At 32.9% G+C, this 25873-nt stretch overlaps 1 protein-coding gene across 2 annotated transcripts in view; it reads left to right on the top strand.

Annotated features, from left to right (window-relative positions):
• LOC136976959 (2-oxoglutarate and iron-dependent oxygenase domain-containing protein 3-like) overlaps positions 1-25873 on the top strand; it is a 43136-nt gene that overhangs the window by 5299 nt on the left and 11964 nt on the right. Inside the window, exons 1-6 of one of the 2 annotated variants that reach the window (XM_067272362.1) lie at positions 1754-1928; positions 14021-14238; positions 17575-17650; positions 20342-20449; positions 22822-22878; positions 22966-23119. In XM_067272362.1, coding sequence (XP_067128463.1) covers positions 1864-1928; positions 14021-14238; positions 17575-17650; positions 20342-20449; positions 22822-22878; positions 22966-23119 — 678 coding nt within the window. In that variant the 5' untranslated portion in view covers positions 1754-1863. Of the gene's footprint in view, positions 1-1753; positions 1929-14020; positions 14239-17574; positions 17651-20341; positions 20450-22821; positions 22879-22965; positions 23120-25873 lie in introns of those variants that run through there. The other variant, XM_067272363.1, reaches the window with a different exon arrangement.

The raw sequence follows: 25873 nt of genomic DNA, 5'->3' as shown, positions 1-25873 counted from the left end.
CGATACTCATGAAAAAGTTTATTTAATCATTTATTGATAACTAGTAATCAAATGTTATCGCTTATCCGAAATGAAATGTTTCTGACAGACTATTGTATTGATATTCACTTTATCCGTATTGAAATTTTTCTGGTTAATTGTCGAGAACCATGCAAATTACCTTCGTCGTAAAAGCTCTTCAGTTTGGGGTCCTCGATGACAAATTATGCCGGGAATTTTAAAAACTAACGTTCCTTTGTTCTCGAGTGAACTAGCATTACACCTAATTACACAACAATTCACCATAGTGATATTCGCGACGAATAAACAACACGAGAACTCTAGCTAAAGCGCGCATAAAGACAAATAAAACGTACACAAACCACAAAGATGGCACCGGACAATTGCCATGCTCATGACGTGGACTTAAAACCTCTCTATATTTTTAACGTCGTGTCTGAAATCAGGTGGGGCCTAATCATTTTATTTTTTGTTTGTGGAAATTGTTAAATTTAAGTTCACAAGTTATAACACAATTTAAAATAGGTTTACGTCAAATCTTCTACAACAAAGAATTAGCGAATATTTGAATTAAAATTTAGTGGGACATGAGTTTTGATTTTCCTCATTAGGGATGGATACGACTGAACTGACAATGTGGACAGGTAACAGAAAGAATAAGCCGGCTCTCGTTGTTCTAGATGTGACGAAACCCAACTCGAATCCAGTGTTGATAACCTTTTGTGGTGAAAACTCCCAAAACAGGTCTGAAATTTCCCATAAAACTAATTTGAGCGAAAGCATCGCGAAACGAAGCTGCCCGCTCCGATCTTGCCGCGAGATTCTCGCGCAAGAACAGTCGTCAACCGTGTGACTTTTGCAAACTCCAACTCGTCGCCGAAACTGCACTAACCAACACGACAGAATTTATATTTTCTCCCTAAACTGTTTCACCCCATCCTGCCGATATCCCCCACGATTGACTCGCTGCCCAAATTCGAAAATTTTCAAATTTTACGTAATTTTTGTATAAAGTTTAAAATAACTAAAAATAATTTATACGGTATTTAACGATAACGATTAGAATTTGTACAGGCAACCCCGTATAACATGGCACTTCTATAGCACGGATTCACACTAACACGGTTCAAGAATTGGGAACATCTCCCGTATAACACGGTGCTTTTATAGCACGGGTTCACTCTAACACGGTTCGGGAATTAGGTAAAATCTTTGTACAACACGAAATGTATTAAAAACTGTTACCAGTTGATGATTTTCATGCTGAGATCATCATATAGGATGAATAATCTCTGGTAAAATATTTACTTAAATAAGTATTTTACCCATAAAAAAAAATCTACTATATAAAACTGAAAAACCGGTTTCTATCACTGTACGTTAAAAATGGCCACTAGGGGCGCCCCTAGCAATTATTTAAATTAATTTAAATTAACAATATAAATTATTTTATATATATTTTATATTTTTACAGTATACTATTCAGTATATTATTATTTTTATTTGTAATTTTGTATGCCCCAATGCCTGCATCGGCATTTTGTGAATCATAAATCCGATTTAAAGAAGGATTTAACAGCATGTTTTTTTTTTTAATTTTTGAACCTAACCCTCCTTTTCGCACTAGTTCTTTGTTTCTTATAACACGGATTCGCATAACACGGCAATTTTTTGGAACGTAACTCCCGTGTTATACGGGGGTTACCTGTATTTATATACAATTTACCAAAACGGAACGTTTGGCGCTGCTATCGCCGTTGGCGAGAAATGTGTCGTGAGTTGTTGGCAATGAGAAATAAACATTTAGAGAGATTTTCCTGCTCGCCTTCGATTTCCTCTTGATTTCGAGTAGAATTTAAAGAAATGTCTCCTAAACAACGCAAAAAAACTACAGAAGAAAAGCAAGAAGATATCAAGGAACAGGAAAAGTTAATATTTTCAACATTATTATTAATATTACTTTAATATTATTTCTATTAGTTATAAAGTAAAATTTTATACAGTAAACGAGGAAAATTGGCGCTAAATCGTTTCGTAATAACCTTGGATCAATTATCGATCGAATATTTCTCTTTGTGAGCTGTTTGCATTAATTCTCTTCTATAACATGTGATAATTACATAAGTTAATATTTGCTGCGTTATAACAGGAATAAAACAGCTGAAGATCAGCTGATTAACAACTCCACCTCTTACTTGCATTGATCAATGGGGACATTGAAACACCTGGCATTGTATGTTATCAGATAAGCTTTTTCCTGTACTTAATTTCTTACCTTTCATTTTACCAGATCAAATAACTTGTTCTATAACTAACAAATCTCGATATCTTGCAGTATTTAGTTTTGACTAATGCAGTCGAATAATTTTATGAGCTTTTTAATTATATAATTGCCTATGCCGGATTCGAATATGAAATTTTAAGCACGCTCGTCTGTCGTATATGTATATATAATAACGTCCGTAACGGTCCTCGGATTCGACGGACTATCTTACGGACTTTACGGTTTTTACGTTTCTACGTTCCTGCAGAGCTTGTGATTTAGGATTCTTGTCTCGATTCTTACTTTTTTTAATTTGTTCGCAAATGGGAAAATGGGGTAATGTTTCGCTTTTTTTACTTACCACCGGAGGCGGTTCTGTCGATTACTCTGTCTTTTTGCAACAATTAGAAACTATGATTTGCTTTTAGTGCTAGTGTGGATGGTATTTTTATTAATTTATAGTTGTAACAAGAAATTTTAATTTGTTAAACTCAAATAAAGTTAAATATTAAAAAATTCGTAAAGTTAATACTTAAAATGGTCGACCTATGCACATTTTCGGCAGTGAAGGTGTCCGACAAATGAGGTCGATGCTTTTAATTATTGATTTTTGTTTTAGCTTTTGGAAATTGTATATTTATAAAGTTTTCAAAATGATTTTGCAGACTGTCATTTTCTACATTGAATGATTTGGTTTAAAAGTACGTGTTCTTCGATATAAATTCGTACACTTTTTTGTCAAACGAAAATTAGTATTTTAAAATTAAATATCGATTCTGTTACGACGACGATACTCAGGAAGCGGTCGTCGACTATCGATGCCGAATGAAAAAATGAATGGATAAAAACCACCAAACGGTGAAGTTGGTCCCGACAAACAAGTAGGCCACGTAAGGTTATTTGGGTTTTCTCCATTTGACTAACACTTAAAAAGAGGCCAGTTTATCATAATAGTCATCCTTGAAATCACTCCATTGATAGATCACTTATGTTATGTTTGTATTATTTCATCAGTCCAATCTGAAAAAAGAGTAAACTCAAATAGAAACAGTAGAAAACCATATTATGTTTATATTCACAACTAATCTATTTGGAAAGATTCTATCCCCTTAATACTCTGTTCCTGTTTCTGGTCACAATAATTTCCAAAATAATAATTTATTATTTGCATTCAATCTTTTGTTTATATACATGAAATTATTTGCCAGGGGTATAATTATTATAACAATAATTTTTTTTTTTTTTTACAAATATCTTGTAGCTTAATGATTTGCAGATTGATTAAAAATGAAGATGGTTCTTAGTATAAATAGTGTGTTATCCAGATAAATGTAATTGTAAATGTAAAGCATCTATACTTGTATGTACAGTACATTTAGCAATTAAATGGTAATTTTTTGATAATTAATGCGAAACATGTTTGGCCAGAACTTTGTATTGTATAAAAATAATGTGCAATTCCATTTATTGTATAAATCTAGAAAACGTTTCCAGATAATTTATATTTGTCATCTTTTATAATCTTTCTGAGATTTTTTAAAATATCTTATTGTCACGCTATTAAAAAATTTGATAGTAATTCTTATAACAATACTTGTTAACTTATTCAAAATTGCACTTCATACAGGAAGTGAACTTTTTCTATTTCCTGTAAAGTAGCTGTCTGCATGACAATGCTTTGTTTACATTATGTACCTGGTCTAGATATTAAAAATAGTATAATAATCTTTTTCTACTTCTCTGGCTTTGAGCCCTAGAGATTCTTTGCTGCAAAAATCTGTCACCATTGTTTTCTGTCGTGCTATGGATTCGCAGTCATTTATGTTTAGTCTGATGTCTTCCCTGGTCTTGTGTCTCCATATTTACCATGGGCAAATCAAATCTCTTCTCTGTTGGAAATTCTAAAAATACCTTTTTGAGTCTTTGCTGATTGTCCATTTCTAGGATATGTACAGTATGTACCAGCCACCATAGCCTGTTAGACTTAATGATTATTATTATATGCATGTCTTTGTATGGTTAATGGAGCTCTGAATTTGTTTTTTCTCATCATCTTTCAATGTATGGACCAAATATGGCTCAAAATTACACAATATAAGTATATAACGCATTCAAAGTTTCTGAACTCCAGATTTCATAAAGAATTGAATCTATGTTTGTTTATTTACATTAAAATTTACCCTCTCATGTGGGCACTAAGAGGACCTAATCATATTCATTATGGATTTGGCCAAGTTTACAATATGAGTGGTGATTATAGACATAACCTGACATATTCAAGACTTATTGCTCACAAAAAATTCCTGGAATTGCTCATCCAGATTGATTTTAGGCTCTCCAAAGTGGTAGATTGACACCTTAACCAACAATTGCCTTGACTATTTGGTCAATGTATAAGTTGTGCCACTGACTTTAGCACTGAATGATAATGGAATATAGATGTAAAATTCAGGAAATACAATTACTACATATTCTCCTTCATTGTTAATTATGTTCTGCTAGCATTTAGGCAAATAATCAAGTCCTTTCTTGAAAAATGCTACAGGTTGAGCCATGAAGAAGTCATCCATCCAAGTTTCTACTGTATTATTATATTGAATGTTCAAGAGAGAATGAAACAGGTGAAAACTAGTAAGGGTCAGGTCTGAAAGTACGGTGGATGAAATGGATTTAAATCTTCCAGTTTGAGTCCTGAATCACTGTTTTGGTTATGTTTGCTTTGTGTGCAGCAGCATACCATATCTATAACAAGGTCATTTTATGCAAATGGTTCTACCAGATGTGGTATTGACCACTACTGTCCAGCAGGGATGGGCAACCATTTTCTATGTAAGGGTCGCATTTTAAGACTTTTGAACTGATGCGGGTCGCTTACAAGAGAAAGAGAAAAAAAAAAAATGTTGATAAATCAGAATTATTTATTCATATATAATTATAAATTAGATTAGGTATACTTAATTTAGCCTCTGGAACTGATATAAACGTAATATATTGGAAATATTTGGTTAAATATTCGTCACTGCTAGTTTTAAATTAGTTTCCATGTGTCTGTTAGCCAGTTTCTTGTTTTAATTTTTACTAAATTCGTTGTGGGAAAAACTATTCACATACATAAGTTGTAAAAATAACGTTTGAATTTTTGCTGCATACTTCCTTAAGCTGGGAAATTGATATATTTATTCACATTTTATGCGTCGCGGGCCGCATGTGGTCCGGGGGCTGCAGGTTGTCCATCCCTGCTGTACAGCATGATGGTTTGGTTTCTCTGAAACAATTCATAGTGGATAATGCATTTCATATTCCACTATACACACAACATTGTCTTGCATGGATAAAGATTGTGTTTAGGATGGGATATTGTTCATTTCTGTGGGCTCAGTCACTTATTCCATTTTTTCACATTGATTCTCATTTTCTGTGACAGTGTGGAACAGGAATTGTCATTGATCACAAGCATGGTGATACTGACAAAGCAGAGGCACAGCTGATTGATAAGCCTTTACCAAGTTTTTAAATACATATTCTATTTTTTGTTTTAAAAAAATTTGACAAAGGTTTATGAGTCAGGCTGAAAACATTTGTTTTGATTAAATTTAGTTGCTGGAAAAGTGTATAAGATATGTTTAGTGTTTTTATATACTGGTGAAGTTCCAGCTTCAACTATTAATATAATTTTAAAAATGTTTATTTCATAAATTACAATAAAAAAATATAAATAATTAAGAATTTATTGCACAAGAAAAAGATGACTGCATAGAAAGCAACTAATACACTCACTTTATAAGCAGCAAAACAGTATTTAATAACAAATGTTTTCAGTCTTATTAAAAGACTATATTCAGGTTAAGAAGAAGTCTGTCAAATGCAAGAAAATGGTTAAGAATGCAAGAAAAAGAATACAAGATTAGAGAATGCTGAACATTTCAAATTGAAACAAAAATAAAATACTGGAAAATAACTCAAGTAAATACCAAAAATACATAAAATGCTTAAATAAATAATAAGTTATAAAAAATCACTTACATGGCCTTCACATAATGATTTATATATATTTCCAAGGCTTTCACGTATTGTAGGAGATATTTATTTTTGATGGCCTTCATGATTCTGGCCTGATTCCAATGTACAGTAACTTAAACAATCAAGTGTATAAGCCAACAGTGCCATATTAGATAGCAGATTCTGGGTGATCCAGACATCACACCAATATTTACTAAGTCATGAGATGCTCTCTAGTCAGTAATGGGAACAGAAAATATTCCAGGAATACTCAAAGGTCCAGTGGGCCCTTGTCATTAGAGTATTTTGTAAGATCAGTGGAAGATGTTTTATAAACTCTTGCTAGTGGCTTTTGTTAACTTAAATTAAGTTAATCATTAAACCATTATTAAGTACAGCTGGAAAACTGAACAGAAATGGAGAAGTTAAAATATATTCAAATTTGTTTTCACTGATTTCTGCCAACTAAAAGTATATAAATCAGAAGTTGCATAATTCAGTTTCAGTTTTATTTTCAGGTAACATATAGTTGGGTCTTAAGCTTTGAATTTTGGACTCTTGATAAATCAAGTTCAGTCACTTTAAAAATATTTTCTAGCAACATCTTTTGGATACTCAAACTTGTAAACTAATGTTTTCAGTCATATTCTGTGACCACCTTCTGGTTCACTATTCAGAAAAACAATTTAAAACACTAGTGGAAAATGAAGTTAAAAAACTTTAGAATACCAAACAAGGTTTAAAAAATTAAAATAAAATTTTTCAAAAATTTTATTTTAATTTTTTAAATCTCATTTGTCATTCTTATGTTTTTGTTCCGTTTTCCAATTAGCATTTGTAAATCATTTGATTTTTTATTAGTAAACCTTACAAAGGTTACTGAAAATATTAGTTTATGTGGATAAGAGGTGCTGAAATTCTTTCTTTTCTCTTTAAACCTTACAAGTAAGCTTGAGAATATCAATACAGCACTTCTAACATCCAAAGGTTTTCAATGACAATGACTTTAATACAAGTGCTGCTTAATAATAATTGGTTTTTGGATATTTAAATGCCTTCATGAATAAGTTAGATTCCTACATATGAGCTATAAATTGTTATAGAAAGCAGATGTCCTTTTAAAAATTATAATCAAATACAGGTAACCCCCGTATAACACGGGAGTTACATTCCAACAAATTGCCGTGTTATGCGAATCTGTGTTATATGAAACAAAGAACTAGTGCGAAAAGGGGGGTTAGGTTCCGAAAATTAAAAAAAAAAATGCTGATAATCCTTCTTTAAATCAGATTTATGATTCACAAAATGCCGATGCAGGCATTGGGGCATACAAAATTACAAATAAAAATAATAATATACTGAATAGTATACTGTAAAAATATAAAATATATATAAAATAATTTATATTGTTAATTTAAATTAATTTAAATAATTGCTAGGGGCGCCCCTAGTGGCCATTTTTAACGTACAGTGATAGAAACCGGTTTTTCAGTTTTATATAGTAGATTTTTTTTTATGGGTAAAATACTTATTTAAGTAAATATTTTACCAGAGATTATTCATCCTATATGATGATCTCAGCATGAAAATCATCAACTGGTAACAGTTTTTAATACATTTTGTGTTGTACGAAGGTTTTACCTAATTCCCGAACTGTGTTAGAGTGAACCCGTGCTTAAAAGCACCGTGTTATACAGGGAGATGTTCCCAATTCTTGAACCGTGTTAGAGTGAATCCGTGCTATAGAAGTCCGTGTTATACGAGGATTACCTGTAGTTTTTTATTTCTAAAACGTCTCGTGGGATGATTGATACTTGGTTTTTAATTCTATGCTTTTTATTACTTTTTTACATGAAAAAAGCAATAAAAATATTTGAAAATACAAATGAAAGATTGTATAAATTGAAAAATAAAGTCAGTTTTGTAATGTGTCTTTTTGATTTCTAATAATTTCAGTATTTTTTTTAACACTATTATATTCTCCAAAAAAAAATTTGTTATGATGAACAAAACGTCTTTTAGTTTGCATAATAAATATTTGACTTAGTTTTAGAGTAAGTAGGAATGTCCCAATACCACAAAAGTATCGAAACTTGAAATCTTGCCAGCCGTTACTGTTCAGTCTTGCATCACCTTCCAATTGTTTTTACTGCTGAGTATTCATTATAATGAAGGCTGAATTGACCCAGAGCAGCAAGTAATATTTTGTTGCTTACTCCAAAGAATTGAATTCTGGCTATCTGGTTCAAGAGTCAGTGCATCAGTTAGTACTCCAGTTTACACTTATACGATGTCTTATGTACAATTCACAAAACGAGACCCAGATCTACAGCCCTGCTAATGGGCTGTGTACACAGGATAGGGGTGGATAAGAAATCATTGATAAAGACATAAAACAGTGTCTTTACACTAAAAGTTCTTTATTATGTTCAAATTATACAAATGTCAGTGCAAACAAATATATACAAATTTTAGTTCATTTTAAACATCACTGGTGGTCCAAGTTGATTAATAAAAATACTGCATAAATATTTATTTATAAATACTAATCAGAACTAAGTGAATTAATTGTGTATTAATTATTTTTTTAAGCATATGTATTATAATAGGACATATAACAACATATATATAGTAATGTAGCCAGCACCAGTGGTTAAATGTTAATTCTGTTGAAAATTCTTGTGGATATGTTAGATATATGTCTGATTATAAGCACTAGAGCAGTGTTTCTCAACCTCTAACGAATCGTCGCCCCCTTCAATAAAACCGTTACGTAGTATCGCCCCCTTCGCTTCGAAAAAATCCGATGCCGATCAAGCTTCAAAATTTCGATGCCGGGGGCCGAGGCTAATGCAAAATTCGTAGTGCATTAAATAAACTAGTGACTACTATAATGTAATTTTATTAATTATTGTACGATATAACAAATAAAATATCTAATTATTCTTAATATAATGTTTTACTATATCGCCCAGAAAATTGTTACTCCCCAAAATATAAATTGTTACTAATCGCCCCCAACATGGAAAAATGTCCACATGGGAGAGATATCACCTCGTTGAGAAACACTGTACTAGAGTCATCAGAAGTATTTCACCAGTTGTTAATTGTCAAAGCCTGCAAATATCATTTGATAGATGCATCAGTTATATATATGACTGTACAAATACAGTAGACATCAGAAGTATCTCACCAATAGTTAAAATATACTGTACTGTCAGACGTATTTCACTAGTAGGGAAACGTGAACTCATTTGAACATCACTTTGAACATGAAAATGTGTTTGTTACACAAGTAATTGTAAGCAATCACGTTTTTACTTTGTAATAATCTGAATTGTATTTATCCTTATTTTTTAAAATATTGTATAATTTTTAGATGTAATACCGAAGAGGAATCACTAAGATGGTATGATCTGAAATGCATTTATATTAGAGAGAGAATAATAGTAAATGTGTCAAATGCTAGCTTAGTTACTTGGTTTGTCGCAGTTCTAGACAATTGAAATTTGGAAAAGATCTGTACCGAAATCACTTGGTTCACAAATTAAGAAAGAAGCAACAGAATAAGCATATGAAATGAAATTTGATGTAATACATTTATTGATTTTTGGTCATTAATATTTTTTATATAAGTTTAACTTAACAAGTAAATTGCACTATAAACCTATTGCCTGGTGTAAGAAACACCAGACAATAGGTTTATAGTGCAATTTATTTGTCATCTGGTGTAAAGTGTTCTTTTTTGTTTAACTTAACTGAAAATAATGTAAAGTTCCATTTCAATTTCTGATTCAGCTGCAAAACCTGGTATCGGACAGGCCTTATCTATCTGTAAAAAATGTAACGATACCAGATCTTATACTCAAGGTAAAATATCAATACTAGTATCTGTATCAGCTCAAAAGTATTGAGAACAAGTACTTGGTATCAAAAAATGTATCAGTATCGACTGTATTGTAGGAGTAAGCAAGTCAATTCAACTTTCAGATTTTTTAGCCAAGAACAATTTCTGGTATTGTATTTAATGTGTTACTCATCTGTTTTTGTAGTTGATTCTGATCATCAAAAAGGTTTCCTCATCGTGGACTAGTAAAATTATGTGAATAATTTTACATGGACTCATAATTATAAGCAACTACAAATTATGTTTATATATGCTTACCTAGAATCAGTCTATGTAACAAAGTATGGTAACTTTACATTACTATTTAAATGTCATCCAAAATCAATTTTGCCAAGTATCAGTACAGTCAGATATTTTTCTGTGAACTAGCAATTTAGAAACGATGGTCTAGAAGATCTAAATCAATGAAAAAAATCAGTAACTTCTAGAACAAGCCATATTTTTGAGTTTATTAATTCATTGTAATAATAAATTTATAAGGAACACTTGATGCTAGAAAGGATTAAGGAGTCTATTCTTACTCTCCCAGCTCTGTTATATATAACAGAGGGAAAGTATGGCAATCAGTCAAAAAATGACCTCCAAAATTTTTACATTTTTGGACTCGGAATCTTGAAACATTGAGAAATGCAAAAAAATTCAGGGTTTTTTTCTGTATATATGGATGTTAGTGTGTGTGGGTGCCCACCAGTGGCCGAGCGGTTCTGTTGCCAAACACTGGGAGTTTGGTCACAGGTTTGTGTCACGCTCGGATGGCCTGGCCATAGGGGCCAGTTTCCCTTACAAGACCTCCCAGAAGGCATGGGAGGTCTTGTAAGGGAATAACATTGCACCCCAGAGAAGACAGTTAGTTAGTTAGTTAGTTATTTATTGATTAAAATACCAAAAAGGTACATTCTCGATACCGTAGTATAACATAACCGGGTGCAAGCGCAACAAATGATAAGATACATTAGATGAGAGTGTAGATTACAATACATAGGAACGTAGATACGGCAAATTAAAATACCGTATACAGTGTAAATAAAAATAATAATAATACAATGATGCACTCAAAGTGCAATGACATGACAAAGATAAGATTATTAAATTTATACATGAGAATTAAAATGTAAAACAAAGTTATGATAAAAAAAAAAGGTGGGATAGAATACAGTTAAATACAATACAAATACATATGATAAAATAAAGAGAAATAAACTACAATATTTACAAAATCTACAATGAATTGTGCAATATACAAGCAGAGGCTGGACGAACATGCTGAGGAGTAGAATGAGAATCGCCGCTAACCGTTGCCAAGAATTCAGTAGGCAGGTACAGATGTTCTTTTAAAATACACAGAAATAAGGTGGAAAAAGGCACTGTAGGTGTCTTTATATTTAAGAAGACTGACCAGATGTTGAGGGGGCCAGTTGTCATTGTGGGTCTCGATGGTCGTCTTGAGGTGGAGTCGTTCCAACTCCAGAAGCGGGCACTGCAGGGTGTAGTGGGTGCTGCCATCAGAGGTTCCACAGATGGTGCAAGAAGGGTTAGTTGTCTCTTTAAACCTAGCCAGGTAGGTAAAGAACCTACCATGGTTGGTCAGAAACTGAGAAAGATGGTGGTTGGGAGTGTACCACTTAAGAGTCAGGAATTCCTTTATATTTGGAATAAAGTTAAAGGTGATGGAGTCGTTATGATTCCATTCGTCCTGCCAAGAGGCAAGGAGATCCTGCCAAAGGATGCCTTTGATGGCCCTGATGTTAATTTTATTATAAGAGAAGGGCAGGGAGTAGTCAGTGGAAGCTTGTTTAGCAATAGCATCCGCCCTCTCATTACCGTGGGTGCCCTGGTGAGCTCTGGTCCAGCTGATGTGAAAATGGTTGGGAGAGTGGATAACAGTTTCGTGAATGCCAGTGGCAATGGGATGATAAGTCTTGGCCTGAAGAAGTGCCACTGCAGAAGCGCTCTCTGTAATAATAGCGATTTCCTTAGTAGTGTAGTTATCGTTTGACCAGTCGATGGCTTTTCTAACGGCAAGAAGCTCTGCCTGGAAGACGGAACAGTGCTCCCCAAGCTTGAAATGGCCCATAGCAATTTCTTCGTCATTATTGAAAACAGCAAAGCCACAGCCCACGTTCGAGTTGGTTTTAGATCTGTCAGTGAAAATATGGAGGTCAGTCTGGTTAGAGGTGTCGAAACGGATATTGCAAGGAGTCGCTGGGTGCCTAGAATTGGCAAAGCTCACATTGGTCTCCAAGTCTTCATGTTTAATACAGTGATTATCAGTATAGATATCTCGACCCCATTTTATGTGCCACAGTTTGGAGTTGAGGGCTATCACTTTATTGATGGGTGCCTTTTTTGCCAAAACTTGTAAAGAAGCTCTGGGGGTGGTGCAATACGCCTTGGTAATTTGAAGAAGAGCTCTACGTTGGACGGTGATAAATTTCCTTTTGATATGGGATTTGGTGATGTCAAGCCCCCAGCTTCCACAAGCGTATGTAGTGATTGGCAGGAAAATCTGATTATATATTACATCAAGGGCTTCGGCTGCCAGGCCCCAACGCTTCCTTGCCATGCCTGCCAGAGCATTGAAGATCTTCCCGGTGCGATCTGTAATATACTGGGTGTGGGTATTCCATAATAAGCGAAAGTCCAAGACAACTCCCAAGTACTTAATAGTTTTCTTCCCAGAGAAGGCAATGGGAAACCACTCTGGATGTAACTTCCCCTAGGATACACCTCAACGCATTACTAACTACTTACTAACCTATGCCAGGTGTTTGCCGACATCAGGAATCTGATAAGGCATACAAAGAAGAAGTGTATGTGGGGGCACAATTTTGTTCACCCACTTCAAAGCTTAATAACTTCTGTGCTTTTTGTCAAAAATTTCTGAAATTTTGCACGGAGGTTGGTATATTAGGGAGATAGATGCTATTGAATTTTGGTGGTTAAAGATTGAGGGGGTGGGAGATAGAGGTGGTCATGTGCCATATTTCAAGTAGGGTTGGACTTAATAACAATTTTACTCATTATTAGCATTTACAATTTTTTATAAAACTCATTTCTACCCTCAAAATTAAGCTTTTTGAAATTTTATAATAATTAAAAATATAAGAAGTTATGATATTTTAAAATAAAATATCATAACAGATAGCACCATACATAATTTGAAATGTTGCTGGAAAAGTTAAGCAACTTGTTGCTGGATTTTTTTTAATCAAGATTTTTTGGGATTATGCATCCCATTGTCAGAATCCTTACAAAAAATGGAACATGAGTGTTGGCACTGCATTCCAATGTTTCTTTTTTCAATTGTTTAGAAAATTCAAAAGGTATTTTGAGTTCATCAAAGCCAAATGATTACTGTAATGAATGAATCAGACTATTTTCTGCTATTAATAATTAAATTCTAAGTAATTTGATATGTTAGTTACTAAGTAATTTATTACAGCAATTGTTTGGTTTTAATTAATAACATCGAGCTTTGAGATGTTTATTTAGATATTTTGAGTATATTATTATCATAATATATTGTAAAAGTTTTCGAACATTTGAGATTTTAAACATTTATTCAGGAGTACTGTGACATAATGGAAATAATGTTAACTTGAAGTAGTGGAGCAAGCAATTCACATCAAATGCAGAAATTTGCAGCTAGTTGAGTATACATACAATTGGCATAAACAATTAAAAAAATTAAATGTTTTTCAGGATATGTAATTTCACAAAACAACTGCAATAGATTAAAAAATTAGACTCATTAATTGTTTTTAGCATCAAATGTTCTTTAATTTTTCATAGAATATGTGTAAATGCTTAGTAAATTTCAATTTAATGGAGGAATTTTATGATTTTTACAGTACCGAAACCAGAAAACAAAAATATGGAAATACTCCCGGTATTTTATGGAAGAAGATATTCACCAGAATAGCTCTTTCTGTTGGAATAATGCTACTGGTATATTTTTCATCTCAAAACTCTGAAAAATCATTTGCTTTACAGTCAGAAACTGTTAAGGAAAAATTACTTGAAGTTCCTTGTTCTAAAAAATATAAAAAAGAAATTCTTAAGTACAAAGGTAAGGGTACATTTGTTTTAATATACAGTGGGTGATCGGTTAATGAACAAATTGGATAACGAACACTTTCACGAAAGATTTTTATGTTCGGATAACAAACACCTCACAGAACAAACACAAGAAGAAGTGACTTAAAATAATGAATACCGATTGGTCTTCCCTTGTTTCCAGGCAACAATTCGAAACTTTTCGGAGTGCAGGAGACGTCGACTCGACGCTCAACCCGGTATATACTGATCGAATAGTATTCCTCTGAACTTTGAAACTCTCCCTTGAAATTCCAGCCTTTTATTTTTCTGACAGAAACAATTCTTTTATAGTATTCACGAGAGTGGGTTTTTATTTTCAAAAGTTGAGAGTATAATAGCAAAGGTAGAGAGTGGGCAGATGATGTCTGATGTTACTGGACAGTATGGCTTGAACAGATCAACAGTAGGCCACAGTTCAATCTTATCTAAGAAAGATACTGTATAATCAAGAAGACTCAAGCAGCTTAAGGAGTAACAAAAATTACATCTGAGAAATAAAGAACATCGAAGAGCTCATAACGGAACCTGAAACTGATCTGACGATAGAAGAACGCCAAGAACTCTTGAATGAAGAACACAAAGAAACTCGGCGAGATATGTTTTCTTCTGAAAAAGAGGATCAATGCCGGTATCTGCTATTAAAGATTTTTTGAAGAAGTGGGAGGATGTGAGAACGATGATCTTAGAATGGCATTCAAACCAGGTTGAGATTAATAGGCTTAGGGATCTCTACATTTACAATGCTATTAATTACTTCTGAAAAATCCTGAAGAAAAGAGAAAAGCAATCGACAGATTCTTTACCTCTCACAAACGGAAAAAACACAACTAATAAAAATGCAAGACTATGTATATATGTATTTTTATTATTACATATAAATAAACGTAGTAAGAAAGTATATATTTTTTATTTTTGGGGGTATCCAGAACGAATTAATCAAATTTCCATAAAAACCTATGGTAAATCGGTAATCGGTTAACAAACAATTCGACAAACAACAAACAGCGAACAAAGTCTTGGAATGGATTATGTTCGTTAACCAATCACCCACTGTATAACTCAAATTTTGGATTGTAATCTAAAAAATAATTAAGTAATAATTACTGAACAATTTAAACGATAAAGCATTTATTTTTGTGTTGCTTTAATGATTTACATCGGGTTGGCATCACAGCACCTGTGGTGCATTTCAGATATGCCCACTAGAATCATAGTCATGCAAGGGAGGTTTAAAACTGATCTAAATCTAAAATAGAAAATTGTCGTAGAGATCAATGTGAACTGATAGCAGTCGGAAACTTGATTGACATGTAGTGTACAACCAGCTTGCAACTGATGATTGGCCCATAGATCAAATTTAAAAATTTCAGCTTTGTTATGATGTTGGCTTTGCCGTGCTGTACTTATTTGTAAAAAAGTTATGTTTAGTGTTCATGCAGTTGCTTTAAACTTCATCACAGACAAAACACTTTCTGAGCTCCATTTATGCTCCTCTCAAATATATATATATTTTAGAATGGAGAGTGATGAGGTTATTGCAAAATACATAATTACTACCAGAGCACAATAATTACGTATTTCACAAAAATTTTTATATTATGATCAGTAACTCGAGCATATTTTGTATAGCATTATTAGATTTCAACATGTTCACTGTTAATGGTATGGCAGGTAACCTGATGAAATTTAATTTTGTATGTGAAGATTATTGACTTCATATTTTATTTCTTCGTGAAATAAATTGTAGTATGCTGTATTTTAATATCATATATATCAAATCAGTTCATAAGTCCATGCACATTTTTATGATCTTGAGAAAAATCTTGTTTCGTTAAAATGGAAGTAACCGACGAATATAAAAGACATGTTTATACTTTTTATTTTTAAGTGGTGAGAATGCTACAAATGCAGCCAAAAAAATAAATACTGTACATAATCAAGCTGTAATTAGTGCAAGGACTGTGCAGAAGTGGTTTGAAAGATTTAGAAACAATGATTTTAGTGTAGAGGATAAGGCTTGTACTGGAAGATGCGTTGACTTTGATAATGATGCTCTATCTGCACTAGTTGAAGCAGAACCATCTTTAACAGTTGACGAAATTGTGGAACGTTTAAATTCATCCCACGGAACTGTTCATAGACACCTACAACAAATCGGAAAAGTTTCAAAGCTAGGAAAATGGATACCGCGTGAACTGTCAATAGCTAACCGACAACAACGTGTAAACATTTGCACGTCTCTTTTATCCCGTATTGCTTTAGAACCTTTTCTTGGTAGGCTGGTTACTGGAGACGAAAAATGGATCTCCTATAATAATGTGACGAGAAAAAGACAATGGATGGATTGCGACAAGCAGCCAAAACCGACTGCAAAAGGTGGGTTGCATCCAAAAAAAATTCTTTTGTCTGTTTGATGGGATATGTCAGGTGTAATTCACTTTGAGCTGTTAGAACCTAATCAAACAATTACAGCTCAAATGTATTGTGAACAATTAGAGCGTTTAAATGAAAAATTGAAAAATCGACCGTCGTTAGTGAACAGAAAGCAGGTTCTCTCTCAGCATAACAATGCCAGACCACACGCTGCAAAAATAACTGTACAGAAACTTGAAAGCTACAACTGGGAAATTTTACCTCATCCACCATATTCGCCAGATATTGCTCCCAGTGATTATCATTTTTTTTGCAGTTTGCAGAATTTTTTAAAAGGGAAAACTTTTGAGGATGAGAACAATGTAAAAAAGGCTATTTCTGAATATTTTGATACAAAACCGAAATCATTTTACGAAGATGGGATTAAAAAGCTACCATCAAGATGGCAAGAAATTGTACAAAATAATGGTGAATACATTATAGATTGAAATAAAATTTAATTAAAATTTTTTGCTGCTTTTTTTGTAGATAAAAATACGCATGAACTTATGGACTGACCTGATAGTAGACTCTAAATTATCCTTGATTTTATTAATGAGGATGCCAAAAATATTATAGATGAATCATTAAGTTATTACAAGGAGCTTTATGATCCATCCAGTTTAAAAGCAATTGGCCAGAAAGAGGGGAAGGAAAATGTAAAACTTAATAAACATATGTATTATGTGTGTTTGTGCATCTCTACTTTTATTTTTATGTCTATTTTTAGCTATCTTGCATTTTAGTATCTTATTTTCAACTTAATTATCTTACTTATATTAAATTATTGTACTAAGTATTATAACTTTAATATTTGTAATTTATATCTTTTATGTGAAAATTGCAATATTTAGAATATAAACATTTATTTATTTACTTTAATATTTTAAAACAGGTTGTGCACCCCAGCTATGTGGTCGCTTAGTAACAGATGATCTTATTCTACCTCAAGAAAGTGCTCAATTATTACAGTAAGAATTAAGCTGTTTCAAAATACTAAAATTACTAAATGACATAATTTCCATAATTTTTCATGACATACTTGTTATTTTTCCAGAATAGTTTAAGAACGTTAGATAATTCCCAATAGCTATAAACAAAGGAATATGATGTTTGCATTTTATTATTTTTTTTAATATTCTTTTTCAAACTCTTATTGCATTACTTCTTCTTTGTCCTTGTTGATTTAATTTGTCTCAGCTGTACAAAACATTTATTTTTAAGTTAAATTGGATAAAAAATTAAGAAACTAGAACAATGATTTCTTTGGCTATGTCATGTAAATTATACTTTACATTCCACTATTTGTGCCACTGTTTAGATTTGACTCTAGCAGAGTCTAACACGTGGCTTTTATTACCTGTTAGATCATCTGTAGTCAAAAACTCATTTCTGGAATTTAAGTCACACCATGCCTTGGATCTTGTTTCTGTAATTATCTTTGTCTTTCAAAATATATGGAGAAATGCTTGACATTCTTTTTTTAATGATATATAATCAGAAACTGAAAATTTATTTAATGCATTTTTTATGGAACTATTAACATTAATGTTGTTTATTAGAAATAACCAACGATCTCCTTAAATATCGGGCTATAATCTGGCTAATTAAATGATTGAAATAAAGTAATTTGTGTTGTTTATTAGTATATACTACTTACTTTAATAAAAAAATTATTTATACATTGATAAAATTTGAAATTATTTTGTATTAATCCAAATGTTTATTATACTGTCAAACCTCGGGTTTCAGACTTGATTTGTTCTAAAACTAAAACAAATTTTCCCATAAGAAACAATACAAAATGGATTAATCTGTTCCTGATCTCCAAAACAAAACCATTTTCTTTTACCTTTTTAGCTGTATTTCATTTATAAAAATGCCTAAAAAGGCAATATAATATATTATTATATATATATATTCTCTACCTGAATAAAATATCAATCAGAGCATGTAGAATAAACTACTTGTTGTCTGTCTTGAAGTATTATGTTTCAATTGATTTGATATCAGTTTTAATTTAAATTAATTAATTTTGATTTTATTTTTAATTTTTGTTTGTGTAAAGGTCAGAGTTTTAATTATTATTTTATTACTTTTAGTTTTAGTTTTAATTAACTGGCTACCTAATATTAATTAATATTAATATGTCAATAAATTTTTGTCATTTAATTTAACTTAAACTCATTTAAGACTTCTTGAATGTCATTTATATTACATTAATATCAATTAACATGGTTTTTATTAATTAATTTGATTTAAATTCAACTGCGGCATATACCAAAAACCAGAAATAGCATTTTTTTTCCATGCACATTGGAATGTAAATTTAACCCGCTGTTACTCGAGGGTGAGGGCTGCGCTCACTTTTCATTTTCAAATGCATGTAACTCAGGCTTCTTGGAAGTTTTGTGGCCAAATTCTCATTTACCTTCCTTCCTGAGTATCTCCTTTAACAAGATACTGGAATCAGAAATAATAGTCATTGCTAACAGTTTCAGTGCTGCCTTTGTTTTAGTCGTGTTTGACAGGTTAACACAGCACGCACCATAAATAAGCCTATATTTTGTTTTTTTCGCATTTGAAGTAGTATGATTCTAATTGAAAAGTGATATTGTATGTACCTAATATCAAAAAATGTGATGAAATGTTACTATAATGGCTTGATGAGGAGTCTGGGGAAGATAATAATGTAGGCTCCTTCCTTGCAGACAATGACAGTGAGGAGCTCCATATGAAACTCCTGGAAGCATTGAGAAAGAAACCAGATCCTCCACAGGCAAACATCTGTATCAGGAGAAAAGTGTGCCTATTGTCCAAAAAAAGAATAAAAAAACAGCTCCAAGAGTGTAAAATGTAGCCTTCTGTGCCGATCTGCAGATACCACATAATAACAATCTGCAAACGATGCCATTTTAAAAATCCAAACTAAACAGATTCAGAACTTGAATAGAAATTATACTATTAAGTTTAACAATAATGTCAGATATCATATTTCAGTTTTTTCATTCTGATCAGATTTTATTTTTTGTTATATATCAAAATTACTTTTAATGTATTCTAACTGAAGTAAAGTAAGATAAACATTAAAATGTGTATTATTCATAACAAAACTTCCTGATTTATGTAAAATTTCTCACAACAAATCATTAAAAATACAAAAATGTATAGGATGAACACTGTACTCACTCTCAAGTAATAGTGTTACAAATACGACCACAAGTAGCACCAGGTTAAACATCGATGTCATTGATGATTCGTATTGTGACATGAGGCAATCTTGGTGCCACTAATTTTTGAATCAGTAGTCCTGTCGTTGATTGATCGGGTTGTCGACTTTCTTTAACATAGGAAGTTTAGGAAGTTGATCGTCAATGATCGGTTCTGCCAAGTAGCTTGTTTGGCAACCAAGTTATCATAAGACAATCAGGTCAAAAATGAGTTCAAAATTTTGTTTGTAAACTGAGTTGTTCAAAACCTGAGGTTTGACTGTGTTTCAAATTTGATCCATTTAGTTTTAACAAAATAAAATTTGGACAAATGAATTTATTTCAGTATTGTAATATTACATATAATAACAGAATTAATTAATAGTATATAGTATTTCCATTTTCACATTTTTTACATTCAATTCTTACTGTTTTTTTTCCTCTTTTTTATAGAATAGCTAAGAAAGGCCTTTCATTAAGCAAGTCTTCAGGAGGAGCATCAATTCTAGATTTACATTCCGGAGCCATATCTCAAGGTAGCTCATTCGTCAATGTTTACCAGTAAGTGTTTATGCTTAAAATCTTAAATTTATAGTTTTTCCCAGCTTTAAACAATTTCCATTTCTGTTATAATCTGTTCAATATTACAAATTTATTTAATAATTCATTTTTTTTTTTTTTACAAACATTTTGAGTATTTGTGAATTATGAACAACTATTTTGATGTCAAGTAATATTATTATGTTAACAAGTAAAACAGCAAAGCCGTATTTGGGACAAGACTATGTCTCGGAGACTCACTACTAAGCGGAATCACTTTGACGCTCAAGTGGGTCTCGTTTTCATTCTCCAATCTCCTTTGGTATCGCTGGTTTTGAGTGCAATCGTTCAAACTTCGCCGGCCACGACCACGAGGTCGTCCACGATGCATTTTCGGTGAAATTAACCTATCCAGGTATACCCTATCGAATGTCGGAATTTCTTTTCATTGCATGATGGCCAGGGTTGAATTTTTGTCCGTACGTAACAAAAATTTCCCGTTTTTGAAAAAATAATCGTGGCTATTGTATCGTCCAAAATTATTTTATTTTATTTTGCACAAACAATATACAGTTTAATCCAATTATAACCTCATTGGATGTAACGGCAACCCAAATATAATGTCTTTAGTGGCGCGGCTAAAATTTGTACGTGGCACATTCTACCTTGTCCGCGATGTCCACGTTGACCTCGACCACGTGTTCTGTGTCTTTTGTTCTACCAGTAAAAATTAACTGAGAAATCGATAATTTACTTAATTTGTATCGGCTACGTGATATTTACAATAGTATCAAGATATAATATATATCCAAGATCAGCACGGCTGTCGAATCGAAAGGTCAACTAAATGAAGTAAAAAGGTGTCTCTCCTCATTAGAATTTAGGAGTAAAATGAGGTCAAAGGGCGAAGGTCACGTGATGGCACCATCTGCCCTACATGCAAATTTTTATCGGTTCCACGATTTTACTATACCAGATAATGTTAAAAAAACCGACTTGTAACGACATAAAACTATTTTAACGTCATATTTGAAGCACTTCCAAATTTACAAAATTAGATTACAAGTTTTATTTAACATAGGACTGAACATGTAGTATTTTCTAAGGTCAGAGTTCACTTCTTAGAATGACTGTGGGTGATAATCTCTCTACCTGACTTCGGTGGGATGAGGTGCCTGTTTCTCCTGTTTGTAGAAGAGGGTCGCCATTTTGTATTTTATTTTGACTCAGTTCTTCAGTCCCCTGACTACCTACAAGTCTGGATTTTTTTATGTGCAAATGATTTGGGCAACTAACACTCTGTGCCAAATTGCAACTCCTGGCGTACTCCTTCATACCTCTAAGCTGGTAATAAAACGGCAGTACGATTTTATAAACAAGACATAGTCTTGTCAATAAAAAAAATAAATAAAAATTAATTTGACAATTCAGATTATTTTTAAATGCATAGAAAACTTCTTTCATCATAGTCTGAACACCACAATGTAAACTACAGAAATTGATTAATTGCTATATTTTGTATTGCAATACAAGCTGCTCTTACAAAATTTATAACTCATAAATTTTTTCTTATTTTTATTCAAACAAGAGCAATTTTTGTGAAGTTTGAATAGGATAGCAGTTTAATCTTCACAATTGTTACTGACTTTTGGTCACTGTATATTTTATAGAACAAAAATTTTGTAAAAAATCTTTGTATAGCACTTATTCTTTTTCAATTTTGGCAATCTCTAACTTGAAACTATGTCATCTCTTAAAAATTATCAGTCGTGATTTATCTTCTTTGATTTACAAATCAGAGTAAAAAATCTTCGAAATTACATATTTATTTAGGAATAAAGTCATTTAATTTTGTTTGGTCACTTATCAAATGGCTAGAGAGGAATGCATATATGTTTGACAGAAACAAACTCAAAAAAAATTGTAGAATTGTTACAGAAGTAACTTTTGGTCATTAATTAAATTGTATAATTAAAATTGTGTAACTTTTCAAAAACTTATTGGTTAACACTGATTTCTTGCAATTACCCTCGTTTAAAAATTGTTAGTCAAAATAAAATTCACTTATAATGAATTGCAGGAAATAGTTAAGGTTTCGATGGTGTTAGGTGATTGAGCTGGCAAGTTGGAATAGGATCTTGGTGGAAGCTAGTTTCTACCTCTTCCAGTCTATGTAGATCTCTGCCTCCTTTTCAATGGGTACCCAAGAGTATGGGATTGTCTGTCTCTGCTTATTTGTCTGGTTAGACCACCAATGTACTATACTGTACCTTTGTGGCATCCTTTGTGGAGACGCCTTTAATTTACAATTTAAATTTATTAAAAAGTTAAAGAATACAATTTTTAAATAAATAACTTAAATTTTAATCTTTTGTTTATCTTGTTTTTTATAGATTAATGAAAGAAAATAATTTGAATGTTTTTACGCATCAAGATTTCCAAGTATATAGGTTTGAATTTTTTTATTTTTAATTTTAATGATGTAAAATTTCAATATTCTTACAATTAAAATTATTCTGGTTCTTATTTTTATTTAGAAATGTAAAGAATAAAATAAAAGAAATTATTGCTTTTAAATTTGGGATTATACCTCAGTATTTATATCTCACACATCCGACATTTTTTTCTCAAATGACAAATCGTCCACCAAAAACCGTTCATGACGAGTACTGGCACATCCACGTCGATAAGGTATGGCTTTCGTGCATATCATAAAAATAAATACTTATCAATTTTTAATAACTATAATAAATTGTTAAAAATTTGTATAACGTAACTACAGTATTTATATGAAATAGAATGGAACTGTCTTCAGTCAATATTAAATTTTGTAATATATATGAGCAATTATTTTATTCTGACATTAAAAATTTCAGCCTGGCATTGTAACAATGTTCTCCACCTCAGATTAGTAGTGTCTTGCCCCTGTACATAATACTTTTCCTGTTAGCAATAGTGCAATAGTGTTGTGTCAGTCATCTATCTAACTCCTTTTAGGGGAAATTTTTGAATTGAAATAACGTGACTTCTGGTGCAAACCAGAAGTTTGTATATAGTTAATCGGGGCGTCCTGCCCCTAATCCTTCCATATTTGGTCTCGATTTTCATGTATCTAACTCTGTTCTCGAGATAAGGAAGGGCAGACAGATAGACAACAGTGGGAATTTATAGGTCTACAACTTTTTGAAATTGCAGCCCAAATATTTTATATATTTGGTATGAGGTTCAAGCTGTATTCTATCATGGTTTCAAATAAACTTACTAAAAAAAGTAATTTAAATACGTGACTAAAAGTATCGGTGCATTTATACATATACAGTAGAGCATCAATTATCCGACCCCTGATTAACCGACTGTGTTCTAGTCAGCAAATTCAAATGTCCGGTAGTGATGCGGCGCTACGATATTTGGTTATGTCTCGGCTACTTTAATATTATTTTTGTTAAATTTTTGCATGTTTTAGCTGGCAGCACTGGCTCGACCATGAAAAGGAGGCTAGTATTTAAACCAGGCCTAATACACTATACTAATAATGTATTTTTTCATACTTTTCAGTTATCCGACCAACCCCAGTCCCCAATTAAGTCGGATAATCAATGCTCCTACTGTAGTAGTAAAGTATCAAATAATGCCAAATTTTTTTTTCAGAACTTTCATCATAAAAATGAGTGAATTTTTCATGATAACATTAAAAAATCAGGGGAAAAAGTTAATATAAAACTTGAATAAGCTTCTGTGAAATCATTGTCTTTCTACTGAACTCCTCTTATGCTAAAAAAGCAGCATAACTGTTAATGCAGTATACTTTTGCTAATCTGAACTAATTATTGTATAGGATAACTTATATACACTCATTACCATAAAAATTAGTACACTAAGAAGGATTTGTTGGAATCAAACAAAATTGTAAAGGTGACATAAGTGATTACAAAATGAAAGCAAAACAATTTATTGCAGCAAAACCTACAATTGAAAGGAAGTTCTAATACACTGTTGAGCCACCTCTAGTGTGAATACACAATGTGATACTAACAAGCATGTTGGCATACAGGTGCCATATGGTCTCCTGCAGTATCTCACTCCACAGTTGCTGCAAGTGGTCCTCTAGTTCGGTCAAACTCCTAGGCTGTCCAACTTGGCATCTCAGATGATCTCAGATATGTTTGATTGGTGGCAATGTGGCAGAGACAGTCCTATGACACCCTTGCCATGTGTGGTCGAGCATTCTCATGTTGGAAAATGGCTCTTGGCCCTGCCACAATAATGACATCTTGCAGTCACATGTGTTGGTTAAATATTGCTGGGCTGTCCTTTGGATCACTACTATACAGGGTTTGTCCAATAAATATTGGGACTGAAGTCATAAAAAGAAATTTATTGAAGATATATGTACAGTGAGCTAATAATCTTCAAAATATAATCCTCCTGCATCAATACACTTCTGCCAACACTTTTTCCAGTCTTTGTATGCCTCCTGGAAGGCAGCAACTACAGGGCTGTTCAGGCACCCTGTCGAAGCCACTTGGACCACCTCAATCGTCCCAAAAGATGTCCTTTCAGGCTCCTTTGATACGAGGGAACAAAAAAAAGACATCAGGGGAGCCACATCTGGACTGTAGGGTGGTTGGGGCAGCATTAACATGTTGTGTTTGGCCAGTGCCTCTCTCACAATTAGCAACATGTGACTGGGCGCATTGTCATGATGGAGCATCCCAGTATCAGCGATCTCCTTTTGGATGCAGCAGATCCTAATCCTCAAAAGTTCTTGCACTTTGACCACATTTTCATCGGTTTGGGTCACATGAGACATCCAGCATGTTGTTCGTCTTTGACATCTGCCAGCCATCTTTGAATTTTTTATGCCACTCAAAAACATGCGTTCTGGACATGGCTTCATCCTTGTAAGCCTCACGGATCATATCCAAAGTCTCAGTGGTGGATTTGTTCGATTTAACATAAAATTTGATGGCAAAATGCTGCTCGATGATTTGCTGCATCTTGACTCTCGATCCGAGCACTAAACGTACTTTCACTTCAGATGCAATCTACACACTCCAAAGGTTCAGAGACAACTGAGCTGGGTCTCGTAGCTTACGTTACATTCCCACCACCGATCTTGCCCATAGAAACCGTCTTCCACCCCTTCCCATTGGCAGGAAAAAAATCAGTCTCGATACTTATTGGACAAACCCTGTAGATGACTGGCTGTCATATGTAATGGCACCCCAGATCATCATGCCAGCTGTGGGGTGGTGTGCTGCTCCAAAGCATATGTAGAATTGAGGCATTCATCACCAGGCTTCTAGAGCTTCCAGACACATATTCAGACTGGCATTGACAATGGCCATGTTTGTCACTGTAAACGACTTGGTTCATTCCATTGTGGTCCAATTCTATTGGGAGAAAAACCACTCTAAACGGAGGTGATGATGGGTGGTGTCAAGA

This window comes from Centruroides vittatus, unplaced genomic scaffold (genome assembly GCF_030686945.1).
Source record: "Centruroides vittatus isolate TY-2023 unplaced genomic scaffold, ASM3068694v2 contig_436, whole genome shotgun sequence".
NCBI classification, from domain to species: domain Eukaryota; kingdom Metazoa; phylum Arthropoda; class Arachnida; order Scorpiones; family Buthidae; genus Centruroides; species Centruroides vittatus.
This window is presented reverse-complemented; position numbering and strand designations above follow the sequence as displayed.